This window comes from Hyperoodon ampullatus, assembly GCF_949752795.1.
Source record: "Hyperoodon ampullatus genome assembly, chromosome: 4".
Taxonomy (NCBI): domain Eukaryota; kingdom Metazoa; phylum Chordata; class Mammalia; order Artiodactyla; family Ziphiidae; genus Hyperoodon; species Hyperoodon ampullatus.
Window position 1 is genome coordinate 162534197 of NC_136917.1, and position 16189 is coordinate 162550385.

General features: G+C 43.0%; 1 protein-coding gene across 1 annotated transcript in view; it reads right to left on the reverse strand.

The window, feature by feature from the left end:
- Positions 1–10651: 10651 nt before the first annotated feature.
- Positions 10652–16189, reverse strand: part of FBXL7 (F-box and leucine rich repeat protein 7) — a gene marked incomplete at its 3' end in the record, with an annotated part of 435130 nt that continues 429592 nt past the window's right edge. Inside the window, exon 4 of the mRNA XM_079703291.1 lies at positions 10652–11388. Within this exon, the coding sequence (XP_079559417.1) occupies positions 10652–11388 (737 nt within the window). The remainder of the gene's footprint in view (positions 11389–16189) is intronic.

A 16189-nucleotide genomic window follows, 5' to 3' on the forward strand; every position in this document is an offset into this window, starting at 1 on the left:
CAGCAATGAGTCTTTGGACATGCAATGGCATGTCTAGAGATGATCTGGGCTTAGGAGCTGGCAAAACAAAGATTTTTCAAAAGAAAATACAGAACCATACAATCCAGCAATCCCATTACTGGGCATATATCCTGAGAAAACCATAATTCAAAAAGAGTCATGGTACCACAATGTTCATTGCAGCTCTATTTATAATAGCCAGGACATGCAAGCAACCTAAGTGTCCATCGACAGATGAATGAAGATGAAAGCAGATGTGCCACATATATACAATGGAATATTACTCAGCCATAAAAAGAAAAGAAATTGAGTTATTTGTAGTGAGGTGGATGGACCTAGAGTCCGTCATACAGAGTAAAGTAAAGCAGAAAGAGAAAAATAAGTACCGTATGCTAACACATATATATGGAATCTAAAAAAAAAATGGTTATGAAGAGCTTAAGGGCAAGGCAGGAATAAAGATGCAGAGGTAGAGAATGGACCTGAGGACACAGGGAGGGGAAAGTGTAAGCTTGGATGAAGTGAGAGAGAGGCATGGACGTATATACACTACCAAATGTAAAATAGATAGCTAGTGGGAAGCAGCCGCATAGCACAGGGAGATCAGCTTGGTGCTTTGTGACCACCTAGAGGGGTGGGATAAGGAGGGTGGGAGGGAGACGCAAGAGGGGGGAGATATGGGGATATATGTGTATGTATAACTGATTCATTTCGTTATAACGCAGGAACTAACACACCATTGTAAACCAATTATACTCCAATAAAGATGTTAAAAAAAAAGAAGAAAAGAATGGGATGCTATGTATTTTATGTAGCTAGCTTCCAAGATAGTCCTCCAATGATCCCTGCCTCCTGGAATTCATGGCTTTTGTAGTTCTCTCCCGCATTGTATCAGGGTCTGTCTGTGTGACCAATAGGATACAGCGGAAGTGATAGTATGTCATTCCAAGGCAAGGTCATTTAAGGCACGTGGCTTCCTGCTTGCTATCTCTCATCCTCATTCTTGGCTCACTCAGTCTGGGGGAAACCAGCTGGCATGTCATGAGCAGCCCCATGGAGAGTCCTATACGGCAGGGCTTCCTGCCAGTAGCCATCAAGTGAGGTTGGAAGTGGATTCTTCAACCTGCCAAGCCTTCAGTTGACTACAGCCAAGGATGCTATCTTAACTGAAAGGCCCTGAGGCAGAATCACCCAGTAAACTGCTTCCAAGTTCTGTGAGATACAGAACTTGTGATACAGTTGTACTACAGTTCTGTGACCCACAGAAACTGAGATAATAAATGTCTATTGCTTTAAATTGCCAAATTTGGGGGTATTTTGTAATCTATAATAGGAGACTAATAACAGCACTCAGTTGCAAATTGTTTGCATCGCTGCAATGCAAATGCATTTTCTCCCCTACTGCAACATCATCTCCTCAGAGAAGCTTTCCCTAACCAAGTCAGCTGTGGATATCTGTCCTGGTGTCACTGAGCTCATACAAACTCTGATCTGAACAAATTATATATAACAGTCTGTTCCCTCTTCCTGTGCATTACTCCACATTCCCAGATACGCCACTTAAAAAATAAAGTAAGAGTAGTGACATAAGACCTACATAACCAAGTATTTCTTTGACATCTTTAGAATATTTCACGTCTTCAGCCTGCCCTTCAGTTATGTCTTTCCATAGTCAGATCTAACTGCTCTGCCCAAAAGAAAACACTAAGAGGCAGCACATACAGAAATGTAGCTGTGTTCTTTGGAAATTGTTTCCCTAGAATGCTGGCTACTTCTGATTATCAATGGTATTCATTCTGCTACATTTTTCCAGAAAAAATTCTGGCTAGGGGATTTTAAAAGTCAGTACAAAAGACACATTTCACTACCACATTGGAAAAAATATTGTGTTTGGCAAAGGGGAGACTTTTGGATGCCATCAGCAAATACCCTCATCTTTAGTCCTAGTAACCAGAGCTGAGAAAAAAAAAAAATCTAAGCCATGAAGTCCTGTCTGCATCCTAATTCAGATGGGTTATTTATTCCCTTGGCTTTCTCCTATAGGGTTTCAATTTTATTGGCTGAGTCAAGCATCTTTCTTGTCCTTATTCCAGCATCAGTAGAATATCTCTATTCTTTTACTCTTCTTAGTTGGACAGATTGGCAAGATTTAGAGTGATTTTGATAAAAATTGAGGGCAGACACAGCACTCAATATTTTTGATAGATGTGGCTCCATTGTTGTTTTGTTCTGAGTCTCAAAAAGCTAAATAAAATACTGAGCAAGTGAGAATTTCACAAACACCAGAAACTTTTATGAGATGCCATCCATGCTGGGTACTCCTTGACCAAATATATACATGTTTGTATATGTATACATTATCTATCATCTATCTATCTGTCACCTACCCAACCACCTTTTTATATGAAAACCAGTCTGTCATGTAAAATATGAACAATGATGATACTTCCAAAAAATTTGACCCTTTAACTCTTATTGTCATATCTTTTAATATAGAAATTAAACGATTCTTCCAAACATTAACAGAAAATCAGTGGCAGGACCAAGAAGCAAATTCTGGACTCTTAAATCCTAATCTGATAATTAATTAACTTGATCAGATCTGATCATGTTATAAAAAGTTAAAGGCAACTTTTTCTCTTTGTACTTGTAATATGTGCCGGGGCAGAGTTGGTCAATATCTCTGTGTTTGCTCCTTTGGAGTCTGTAGGAGGGACTTGCGCTTAGCACAACAGCATATTGAAGTTCTGCTACCACGGACTTCTAATGTCAAGAGGAATGCTGGTGGAGACATTAAGAAATTACTGTAGGGCTTCCCTGGTGGTGCAGTGGTTGAGAATCTGCCTGCTAATGCAGGGGACACAGGTTCGAGCCCTGGTCTGGGAGGATCCCACATGCCGCGGAGCAACTAGGCCCATGAGCCACAACTACTGGGCCTGCGCGTCTGGAGCCTGTGCTCCACAATGAGAGGCTGCAATAGTGAGAGGCCCATGCACCGCGATGAAGAGTGGCCCCCACTTGCCGCAACTAGAGAAAGGCCTCGCACAGAAATGAAGACCCAACACAGCAAAAATAAATTAATTAAATAAAAAACTCCTACCCCCAACGTCTTCAAAAAAAAAAAAAAAAAGAAAGAAATTACTGTAGAAAGCTTAGAGGCATCCCAAATGCTAGACCAAGGTAAATTCAGGGACATTTGGAAATTGTTAATAAAGAAGTCGAGAATAACTGACCTAAGTGCATTTGGTTTGAGTCCTTTGGCAAGACTCTCTGCTTTCAGATTAGTTAGTGGTGGGGAGAGGTTTCAGGAAGGTTGGAAAAAGGGCCTGTAAGAACTTCTACTCTTTGTTCAGATTCTGCTAAATCAGAAGGATGGTGGTTAAGAGTAGTTTTCTGAAGGATTAGGTGTTCAGATGCGCATAAATCCTCCTGAGGCTAACTGCTTGATGCTAACTTGAAGCAGACTTAAATTTATCTCTATGCTAATGATATCTTGGAATACAATCAATGATACCTAGAGCTCTTCTACTACACAATCCATGTCTATTGCACCTATTACAACCCAAACAAAAAGTAAAGGGTTTTTTTTAGTTATATAAATTTGTGGGACCAGCAGGTCTTCCTATGACAGAGGTGAAGTGAAATGAGAAATTTCTAATTGTAATCCTTTCAACCGAAGTTGGAACACTTCTAAAATGAAACTTAATCTTTAAGAAGTTTAGTTATTTGTATTTCTAGTCCATTCCTGGACATATAGAAAGGATATATTTGGGCATTCATTAAAAGCAAGAACAAAAGACCTACAAACCATTTGTTCCTGTGATGTTCTACCAGAAACAAAATATCATAAAGAACCTTGACACTTTTCTCTCAGTGGCTTTTTGAAATGTTTTCAAATTTTTAAGCCCACATCTATTGAGGGCTTACCTGTAGTTTTGTAACCATTTTCAAGAAACTTACTGATAGTCACTAATCATTTACATGAAGGACCCTGGATTCTAACGGGAGCAAAATTTACCATTGTAAACACCGCACGAGCAGGACCATCCAGGGAAATGAATAGGAAATGATGAATGATGAGGGAACATCTACAAATAGTTCATGAAGTTTTGGGTTTGGCAAAAAAAAAAAACCCAAAAAACAAAAAAACTCCAAATTTGTTAAATGTATAGCTTATAGCTATGGGGTAATTAACTCTCTGCATACTGCTTGGAATTCAACTTGGAGGAATGGAGTGGAATACCTCTGTGGTCTTCCAGATCAAGGCTCGTTATATTTCCAGGATCATCTCCAAAAATGCTCTGTGGCCCTGACAAATTGCTCTAGCATCTGACAGTGGTATTTTCTGCTGAACTTTGGGCTACCCATGGTTAGCAGTGTTGCCTGAGAAGGTCTTTGAAATCACCAGAGAATGCACCTCACCCCACCGTCCAACCCAGGGACACGTCTTCCGAAAACAGTTTACAACACAAGAGTAGCCAAACCCACCTAGCACAACTAAAAAAAAAAACAGAAGAATACAAAACCAAAACAAAACAGGACTTAAACTTGAATTTGTATTTCATCAGTTGCCACAGAGAACGCAATGGGCAGTACTGTGAAAAAGGAAGTTAAGTACATAAAATTTATCTCACTCAAATCAAGACACAGTAACCTTTAAAAAAGTTTAAAAAGTTGCATTAGCTCAGTGTTTCTTAGTTTCAGCCAACAGAGACGTTTAGCCAAATTCTCCCAAGGCCTTTCCTGGATTCCAGCTACTCCCAAGGTTTAACATTGGGTTCCCAAGCCCTGGAGAGGGACTTTGCTGTGGAGCTGCTGATATAATACTTTGCATTGAGCAGAAAATCAGATAAGAAAGGTCACTTTTCTCCATGACCAGAGCAAGCTATTGGCTGTGAAGAAGTAGGCGTCGGAGCCCTGAAGCCTCAAGGCCAATGAATTTCGGGTGAGGGAAGTTAAAGAAACAGAGACAGTACCTGAGAACATGTGGCTGTTCTTCTTGAAAAGCAAAAGGACTCGTTACATAACATGATCAGCTTTGAGGTTATTTTGCCACGTGCATGTGGGATTAAGCACACGTTCTAAAAGGAAAGGAGACTAATGCCCTCCCGTGGCGGTGTTTGTATTTCCCATCGCTTTCCCGTGTGCACTATTTTTAAAAGAAACATTACACACAGGAGCCCCAAGGTGAGGGTACCAGTGAAACAATGCCAGCTTGGAAATCTGGAGGAGATTTTGGTTTTCATTATATGAGTTAGAGGTCATTATTTGAAGGGTTTTTTTTTTTGTTGTTGTTGTTGTTGTTTTTCTCTCTCTCTCTCTCTTATTTTTTAAAAACCCATAGCCTCCTGGTCTCCAAACCTCCAGTGGTCATTATTCTTTGGGTGTTTAAAAATTATGAACATAAAAGAGAGCCAACTGGAATCTCACAGTCCGGGTAGCTAATGGAAAGCTTGTGCTTCACGAACGTCATTCATACAGATCAACTATGTCATGAATCACATGCTGGCCTGCGTGGATGTAATGAGAGATATTCTACCTCTCTGGATCTTCTACTAAGACAAGGATCTGTTCAGCAAAATGATCTCTTCAGGGGATTTACTAAGTGGCAAGGGAGCATGAAAAACCAATATTTCTCACATTTCTCCAACTATTAGGCAGTGGGACTGCAAAATGAGAGATTGCACAGTTTAAAATCTAACGCAATACATTCCAGTTTTACTGGAAGTATAAAAATGTAAAATTATACAAAGGTAATCATGTCTATTTTGGTCTCCATCTCTAAAAGAAAGGCTTTGAGATAAAAATGAAGGAGGATATTTATCAGTTGTGACAGTTTTGTCCCTTTATCTACTTTCTCTTAAATGAAAAAGACCATGATAAGTTTGTTTAAATTCTTAATGTAAACACCTGTGAAGAATACATTCAGGATGTGAAACCCGGATTTTTAAAAAAATTTATTTATACAAGGTGGCTGTGTGTTCATTAGTGGTTGTTAGAAGATTAGAGAAAGAGGAAGTACCAATTACTGGTTAATCTTTGTAATTAGAAATCCTCTCCCCTGTATCTTTGTGTGCTTATCTGGAAATGGGCTTAATAAGTCTACTACTCAGACTTTGGGAGACCTTTGGGGCTCTGGAAAACCAGGAGGATTATTGCCTGTGACTGCAGGGGAACAGGGATTAAAAGCTTTCCTATCACTCTTCCACTTTCTAATGGATTTCACTGTTTAGTTGATTATTACTGCGGGCCGATAATTTCACATTTGCAACCCTGATAAAATTTGAGGTTTCAAAGAATCCAGCCTCAGTGAATTTACAAGTAAATCCATTTCTTGGAAATTTTAACAGCTACTTAAACAATCTTACTTGGGCCATCCAGTACTTTTCGGATTATTGACACAGACCAGTTTTTAATAGAGACATGGTACACTGAGAAGCATCACTTATTCTCTCTGACCATTCCCATCATAAGTGCATAATGCTTAGGGTAAAACCAAAGCGCACAATGTTGGCTGAAGAACCCAAGGATTATTGAGGGGTGGACCTGCTATCTCCCTCTCCCTGAGCTAGATTCTGTGGAAATTATTATGGCAGTTTTGCTGGGCTATGGCTGTGTTCGGACTGTTTGTCGTTTCATATGCTGTTTGGAGGATAGTCAAGCTGCTTTGAGGTTCTTAGAGTTTGTCCCAGAAATTATGTGTGAGTGTTGTTTCTGCAAAATGTTCCCATCCTTTAAAAATTATATTATGTGCGTATTGTGTGTGAGAGAGCGTGTACGTGTATGTAGGAATTAATCTATGGGACGACCTTAGAATAAAAGAGAACTTTCTATTTCCATATGACTAACTCAAGGCAAAGGCAAAGTTAACCTAGAGTTAGAATAGTTAGTATTATGATTATCTTAACCTACAGTAGAGAGAAATGGCTTCATCAACTTTATCAAATATTTTGCCCCTGAGTGAGCTCCATGTTTTGGATGGTCAAGTGCATCATGGCTTGTGAAGCTCACCTTGTCTGAGTTATAAAATCCAGCTCAAGGATCTTCTCCCTGAGAGGGGTCCCTAAGCTTTATCCTTCTCTCCATATAATGATGAAAATGATTTCTTTGGTGAACACCATCAGGGCAAGACTCTCAGTGCCAGCATGGGGCCTGACACATACTGGGGTTCTTAAAAAATACTTATTTGATGAATGAATGAAAAAATGTTGCCACTCTCCTTTGTATATTCCCTTCTCCACCTTCCAGCTCCTTACATGATCTTATTTGATCTGAGTTCCTTTAGCGTAAGGATATTGTTTCTTATTCACCTGGAACCTATTGCAGTACCTGGTCAGTACACTTTCGTTAAAGGAGTTAAGGGATGCTGAGGACCATCTGCTGCTTCAGAAGAAAATGACCGGCACTCCCTGGGGATTCACTGTTCATGAAGAATGGATTGCAACATCCAGTTTCCATCATATGTTGATCGTCACATGGGCCAGGATAGAATTCAGACATACTGATCTCATCAATATAAAATTCAGTAGCTGGGCTTCCCTAGTGGCGCAGTGGTTGAGAGTCCGCCTGCCGATGCAGGGGACACAGGTTCATACCCCGGTCTGGGAAGATCCCACATGCCGCGGAGCAGCTGGGCCCGTGAGCCATGGCCGCTGAGCCTGCGCGTCCGGAGCCTGTGCTCCGCAACGGGAGAGGCCATAAGAGCGAGAGGCCCGCGTACCGCAAAAAAAAAAAAAAAAAAAAAAAAGAGTGCTGTCCAAGATTCTACTAGGGGTGTTACAAAATACGCCATAGATAACTTCCTAAAATGTGAAAAATTATAAATTCCGAAACACACCTGACTCCAAAGGGTGGGTTAGGGAATTGAAGACCTAAACTAAACTGTGAAGGTAATGATTTTTCACTTACCTGCTATGGGTGCAACTTTAAAGGGACAACAGCTGCAGTGACCCAACCTGCTCTCTACTTCGACATGAGGCAAGGTTCTCCCTCACTCTTGATTGTCATCATCTGAACACCAGGCTCCTTTGGCCAGGGTATTAAATGAGGCTTAACCCAATTACGAACATATTGCTTTATTTCTTGGTGGTAGTAAATTAAGGCTTTTTAGAGTCATACAGCACGCAGTGATTTGAACATTAGAATTAAAAAACAACAACAACGAGCATTCAATTTTGCAAAGGCAGGGAGGAAGCAACGTTTAAACACAGATCAATTTCCTAGTGAGGCTTTTTGCTTGGTCTCTAAAAATCTGCTGAGCTGTTACCCCAGGAACCTGTGTCATAGGTACCTACAACAAGGGGAAGCAGAATGGGTGAAGAGAAGACTGGGGAAAAGGGAGAAACTGGGAAAGACAGTCCATGCTGGGCAATCGGTGTGAACGTTGGCTTTGTCTCATGTTTGGAAGACGGTTTAGGTGCTGTGGTCAGGTGGTGGTGATAAAGGTATTTGGAATGGGATGCCCCTTCTCTGGTGCTGGGAGCCATTTTGGATCTCTCCTCTCATTCCGGGAGAATTAAAGCAGCTCACTTGGAAGATCCCAGTGCCAAGGTTTAGGCACAATCCTTTGTGACTCTCAAATTCTGAAACTTTAGACAAGGTCACAAGGCATACAGCAGGGAAACGCTACCTTCAACCCCTTTCACGGTTCTAAAGCTTGTGACCATCACTAGATACTATCCCCAGCCAAACAATTCCTTTCCCCCCATGGCACACAGCCTTGAGTGCGCCTCTAAGCTGCTGGCGGTGTTGATTGGAGAGGAGGTCATATTTCATACCCTACCTCCTGCTTCTCAACATAGGACAAAGGCACGCAGGAGTGCAGTTGTCAAGTGGGGTGTAGGCTCCATCTGAAACCCATTCCATGTGCTTGACTTGCAGACGCAGAGCTTCTGGGTGTGGGTGGTGGATCCTTTGAGAAAGAAATGGATGAACTGTTTGAACAGTGACGGAGGAGGGCTGTTGCCAAAGAATAATTTAAGAGAGGTCATGGGTTTATTAACAAAAAGCAATTAAATTTCATGAAAACAAGCAATGGAATTTCTGGCATCCTAACTTCACATGAATGAGGATAGCAAATGGATTTCTATCCAAATAGGATCATTTAAAATGCATACTTGGCAATGACTTTAACATTGTATTCCAAGGGTCTGGTTGGTGGACCAGAGCCTAAGTCTTATCATTGTGTTCCTTCTTCCATTTGTGTGGCACTTTTGAGTGGACAGGATTTAAACTACCTGGAAGTCTGCTCTGCATCTTTGACGGAGGACATGCAAACAGTCACAGGGGAAGGCACACAAGGTGGCAATCTGCAACATTAAACACTTATGACTTAACCCCAACAGGCTTCATGCGATGAAGTCTGGATGCACAAGGAAACAAATAGATGAGGAAAGTAGAAATGTGATCTGAATGACAAAGAACCGAGGCGTCTGTTCCTCCCAGCTGCAGGGCAGATGTGTGCATGCATGCCACGTGTGCAGTGAGAGGGATTCGAAAAACCCTAGAGGACATGTGTTCTCTTGGGCCTCCCTTGTTAATTAGAAATTATGAGTGTCTTTCCTCCTACTTGAAACCACTCAGAAAGATCAACCTGACTGGCGTATGTGGGTTTTGCTGTGATTAGGAATCCCATGGCCTCCATACGATGGTGTGGAGTGGAGTGATGCCGAAAGCATCTGTGTACAGAAACCATCCATCTAGCTGGGCAGGAGAAGATGACCAAGAGACTCGCTCACCAAAACAAACAGGCTGTGAGTGATACTCAGGTCGGACTGACGGACATACAGGACGCTGGTGGTGGCGTGTCTCCTGAAAGCATCCACAGAATCAACACCCTTGGAAGAGGCAGAGGTCTCCTGTGCTCTATGCCAAGGAGCCTGTGTTTACTGACGTCTCTATTCCCTCAGCTCTAAAATGGGCAGGAAGCTAATGCTCCATCAGATCAGAGGATGGCCTCTGATGCGGTGCTGGAAGCCGAAGCCCAGAGAGGTCAAGTGCTTTGCCCAAGGTCACACAGCTCGTAAGTGGCAGAGCTGGGAGGTGGGGGAACAACGCAGGTCTCTTCCTCCACCGTGCTGCCTGCCACCAATGATTCTTTAAAAAGGTTTAGAAGCGCTTCAAATATACCAGGTGCTGTGACGTTTATCTAACAAGAATTTGTTTGGGTGTGGGGCTGAAAAATGTGCTTTAGGCCAATCAAGCAGTTGAAAGAGGAGGCGGTCTGGAGAGCATTATTCTGATAATTTGCTGTCGGTGTAGGAGAGGGAGCAGTGGGGTAGGAGGGACCAGGGTGTAGACCTCGGGGCTCGGGGCCGTGGCCAGGGGGAGGGAGACAGAGAGAAAAAGGCGCGTTCCTAAACACACTGCAATCCGCTTTCTGAGGTACATCTTTCTGAGAGGAGAAACTGCCTACAAATGACCTGACCCCCCAAAAAACCATTGGCTGCGATACAAATGTGCCCCCCAGCCTCCTTTCCTGGACCTCTGCTGCCCACGAGAAATTAGGAAAAAGAAAAGCCAGATTCCTAAGAACCTTCCTGGAAGAAAGAGCTGCTACGAGTGGGTGTCGGCGCTTACACACGCTGCTTTGAAACAACATTTTGTTTTGTTCGTGTCTGTACGAAGACAGCGACGGCTGGAAGCCGTCCCTTCAGAAGAAGGCAGGGTTGGTGTGCTCGATGACGCAGCGCTTGCAGTGGCGTTTCACGAAGCGCAGGGCCTCCACGGACACCTCGCAATCCTGCACGTTCAGCATCTGCAGGTCGAAGCAGTTGGCCGCCACGATCTGCAAGCCCTGGCCCGTGATGCTCTCGCAGGACTTGAGGCTGAGCCGCTTGAGATTGAAGCAGTTCAGGGCCAGGCACTCCAGGCCCGTGTCGGAGACCAGAGGGCATTTGCCGATGTCCAGAGACTTGAGTTTCGCGCAGTTCTTGGCGAGGTACTCCACGCCGTGGTCCGTGATGCCCTCGCAGCCCCTCGCGTTGAGGTAGCGCAGCTTGCCGCAGTACTTGGCCACGTAGCGGATGCCCACGTCGGTGACGCGGCCGCAGTGGGCGATGCTGAGGTACCGCAGGCGGGACTCCAGCTTGGCGATCTCTCGCAGACCGAAGTCGCTGACGAAGCGGCAGTCGCTCACACTCAGCTCCTTGATGGAGGCGCAGTAGATCATCAGGTAGCGGAGGCCCTCATCCGTGAGGCGGACGCAGCGGCGCAGGTACAGGTGGGTCAGCTGCGTGCAGTGCGCCGCGATGGTGTGCAGGCCTTCGTCCTCCAGCACGAAGCAGTCCGTCATGTCCAGGTAGCGGATGGAGATCTGTTTGCCATGCAAGGGGGACAGTTTAATGGAGGCCTCCCGGGTCAAGCTGATGCAGGTCACTTTGGAGCACCCTACACGAAGAGACAGAACACACGCTCAGAGCGACCTCCGAGAATGGGGGGTGCGGGTGCAGTTGGGGGACTCCTTTACGGATCCCTATGCCCCTCTGGATTCAGGTCCTGAGGTTACCCCTTCCCTTCCCAGCCCCTACAGAGGAGGAACGCCAAGAATGGGCTTTCCATGTTCATTTCATCACTTAACGACTTTGGGTTTAAGAGGCCTTGGGGTTCTAGAATCAGAAAGATAATGGTTCCAGTTCCAGATCCATCACTAGTTGCCTGACGCTGGGCAAATCAATCCTTCTCCGTACTTCCTTTGTCTTAAAATAAGGATGATCACCCTGCAAGGTGGCTGTGAAGAGGCAATAAGACCATGTGTGTAAATATCCTGCCCTGGTCCTGGAAAGTTCGGGAAGCTCAGTAAAGGTTAGTTCTCACCCTACAATGGTCTGGTAGCTTTCTGGTCCAAAGAAGTGAGATATGAGATAGAAGGGTTGGCCATGACCTGGGTGTGGCAGAAAGAGAGCCCTGGCTTGGGAATCACAAACCAGTGCAGATCTACTTTTTATGGCCTGAGGCAGGAGGCTTAACTTTCCTGAGTCTCAAGACTCTCCTCTGAAATAAGAATGAGTAGCTGGCGTGCCTCCACGGGGTATAATGAGGATACAACGAGAGATAATGGATACGGGCGTACTTTGAAAACTATGGCAAATGTATATAGCAACAGTTATTAGTCTAACAAGGTGGCCGTCTAGGGATTCAGTTCAACCCTCTTTGGTCAAGGAAGAACAATTGTGTCATCGGGATTATTCCTCAAGCCCCTCAACCAGTTTCCCTGCCCTGCCCTTACAACCTCTATGGTCTATTCTCCTCACAGCAGCCAGAGAGATTTTGGAAAACAGAATTCCATCTATCATGCTCAAAGCTTTCAGAGGGCACCCATCTCACACCACGTGTAAAATCGAAAGGGGCCTCCAAGGACCTGCACCCCCGTGCCCTTATCTCTTACCCCCTCTTCCAACCCTACTGGCCTCCTTGCTGGTTCCCAGATGGCTCAGGTGCCCCCCTGCCTCAGCATGTGTGCACCGGACAGGGTTTCCCTGGATAGTGCCATGGGTCACCTCCACTTTCTTAGGTCTCTGAGCAAATGTCCCTTTACTGGACAACTCTTCCTTCTTCACCCTGTATGAACTAGTATTCCCATTTATTTTCTGCACTTGTTATCACCTTGAGGCACTATGTATTTATTTATTCACTTATGTATTTGCTGCCCTCACTCTGGAATGTGAGCTCCTAAGAAAAGGGACTCTGCACTGTTCACTGCTGTATCCCTCATACCTGGTTCATAGCTGGTGCTCACTAAGTATCTGTTGAATGAATAAATGATTTTATAGAGTGAGTACAGTCTTTTCTAAGAAGACCTGATGGGATAATACAACTTCCAACATTTAAAGTCCTCGGGACTTTGACCGTGGCTGATGTATATCTACATTGAAAAACTGATCATCTGTTTTATAGTTAATTATAATGCCTCTTATTTATGTTGGATTATAAAGTTTACAAAGTGCTTTTATAAGCATTTTCTCACTTGATTCTTAAAAAAATCCATTTTACAGATAAGGAAATTAGTGCTGAGGAAGATATCTTTAGATGCCTCTTGAAACATTGTTTCCAACCTCCCTTCCCCTAAGAATGTCTGTGTGTATATGCATTTTATATGCATATATTTATACTATGTATTACATAATTATATATTTCATATATAATGAATATTATATATATAATATATATTGAATATATAATGACATATGAAACCCTCATTTAATTGTGTATTTCAGTTCATTGGATATTACTCTTTAAAATATGTACAGTGTATTTTTCGTATATGAATATTAATTAATATCCATAGCCGATACACATTATATAAATAAATGTATATGTATACATATATTTCATCCTGCTACATAGACTGCATATATACTTTTCATTTTCTCTTTGCTTTCCCCAAATCCCTCTGGCAGCTCTAAAGCCAGGTGCCTCAACCCTGGCAGCTCTGTGCCTTGGCTGATGACAGTATCTCCAAGGCTTCTAAATGACCACGTGACAGTGCTAACGGGGACTTTTCCTCCCACTCCTGGCAGGCTGCCCAGGAAACTCTTATAAAATTCAGGTCATGGGAATAATGCGGTTCAGAAGCCATGTGCTACCAAGTCAAAGAATTTCAGGAAGGAGCAAAGCATATACTCCAACAGTGGAGAACAAAGATGCAGCTTGTCGAGGCTGCCCACACTACTCCAGTGGGCTCCGTGGTTTTGCAGAACGTGGTTGGTACCCTTCAGCTGTAACTCTGAAATCTTCCTTTATTTTGAATTTCTTTTTTATACTGACTGTGATCCTGCTTATGCTGAATTTATATGTTCACAGTCGTGGTTGCCCATCTGTGATGCCTATGAAGGCACTTTGTTTTTCAAGATCATATGACAACCTTTGTTCTTAAACTCTTAGTTCCAGTTTCCTATTAAAAAAAATATCTAGTAAAATCTGTTGCACTCCAGGGGAGGATACTCTATTGGGTCCAGGGAAATATCAATATATGCTTGGTTTTTTGAAACTAAGCCCCCAATTTAATGAAATACTAGCTGAGCTCAGTTTTGGTAAAGACACTATTTTGATATGCTTGTATCATTTTAGATCAATAATTTAAAATGTAAGCTTTAGCCTTAATTCTTACAGATTTGCTAAGTTTGGGTTGAAAAGAAAATAAACTGGTTCATGGCTCAGTAGGTAATATCTGTGGCTAGTGGATGCATTCATACATAACAGACATGGAGAGAACCTGAGAAATCATTCAATTTAAACTTCAGTTTTTAAAGATGAGGCATCTCAGATTCAGTGAGATCATAGGACTTGTACAGTCAGACTAGGGAAAAGGTTCCTGATCCAAGGTTTCTAATATAGCAGGGATGGTATATACAGCATGCAACTGATGAATTGCATGAGAGATTTACAGTAGATGTGTCAGCATGAAGTGAATATTTAGACACTGGGGCATCAGAAGTCTTGGGAGTGGTGATATACCTATATGGGGATTCTTGGAAGAGAGAAACAATTTTAATACACAGATATGGAGCCCAGGTTTTATAAGGTAATAGTATGAGCAAATTCGAGAGACAAGAAAGCATAGAGGCAGAGGGGGAGTGAGGAGTGTTGATAGGCTAGAACATGGGATTTAATGGCAACTAAGGTGGGAATGGTCCATTGGGATCAGATCTTGGGGGCCTGCCTTAACATTCAGGGTAAGGAGTAGGGATATTACACAACAGAGAGTGAACAGTATGGGTTGAACGAATCTGGGGATATCTTCAATTAATTCCAGATTTGGTTCAGCTTTCACAAATATGCTCTTCATTACCACTTCCTCTCATTATTGGGATAATATCTACTTCTCTGGGAGATAAAAGGCCAGATGAAGACCAACTACTGCCATTGAAGACCAACTACTGCTTTGCAAGCATGTTAATAACAATGACAATCCAAAAATGATGATAACAGTTATGATTTATTGAATGCTTACTACATAGTTTTCAGCAGAACACACATGTGAGGACTTATCATGAATTAACTCATTTAATCCTCCCAACGAACTCAATTTTACTGGTGAGGAAGTTTTATTTACTGCACACAGCTTCCTAAATGCTTGTTCAGAGTATTAAACAGTGACAACTTTGTCTGAACCTTTCAGAGGTCAAGATGACTGTTCAGGGCTTTGACACCCCTCTGTTCACTTAATTACAATATCGTAAAGTGCAGAGATAAAGTATGCCTCATTTTTGCCCATATAAAGCTTGTAATGAATTGAGAGAAAGGAATCTGGGAATATACAAGTATAAAGTTGCAAACCCCAGTAACATTCTACCTGCTTATGCTCAAAAGGTAGATACCTGGGAGGAAACCTTCAGCTTACCGGGCATCAGGCAGGGAAGGCTTTACTTAAGGGATGCTTGCACTGGGGCTCCAGCAATGAGAAATCTGCTAAGAGGGCTATTGGGGAGAGGCGGGGGGCAGAGGAGGGAATGGCACACAGGTCAGAGAGTGCCCACACATCACAGTGTGCACAGACATGATGTGTTTGGGAAATGCAACTGGTTCTATAGGAGGGAGCACTGAGGTTACACAGGAAAGGTGTGAGGTTTGAACTTCAAAAGGGCAGCTCATGAAGGGCCATATATACTCTGCTGAGGAACTTTTTCCTGTATGTCATGAGGAGGAATTGGAGATTTTATGCAGGAAAATGAATGGTTAGACTTGCAGTTTGAAGACATCCCTTTGGAGGCTGGCTGTGTGGAGGGCGGGTTGATGAGGTTGAGATGGGTGTAGGGACAATGATGGGGGAAGCATGCATCCAGGCTGGCAGGTAGGGGGGAGGGGACAGACTCAAGATTCTGGGGAAGTAGAATCACAGGGACAGGATTCAACTGGTCTAATATAAAAGATTAGGAAGAAGAGTAAGGAGGACTCCCAGATCTCCAAGTATAGGGGACCCTTTTGGAGCCATTTCACTTGTAATAATCACAAGATTTTATACTTTAAAAATGGGTTAGTCTTAATATATTCCATTGATGTTTAAAGATGTTATTAATCGTGATGTTTAATTTTATGCGTCAGCTTGACTAGGTGACGAAATGCCAAGATATTTGGCTAAACCTTATTTCTGGTGTGCCTGTGAGCGTGTTTCTGGTTAAGATTAACATTTGAACCGGGGAACTCAGTCAAGCAGTCTGCCCTCCTCAGTGAGGGCCCGAATAGAACAAAA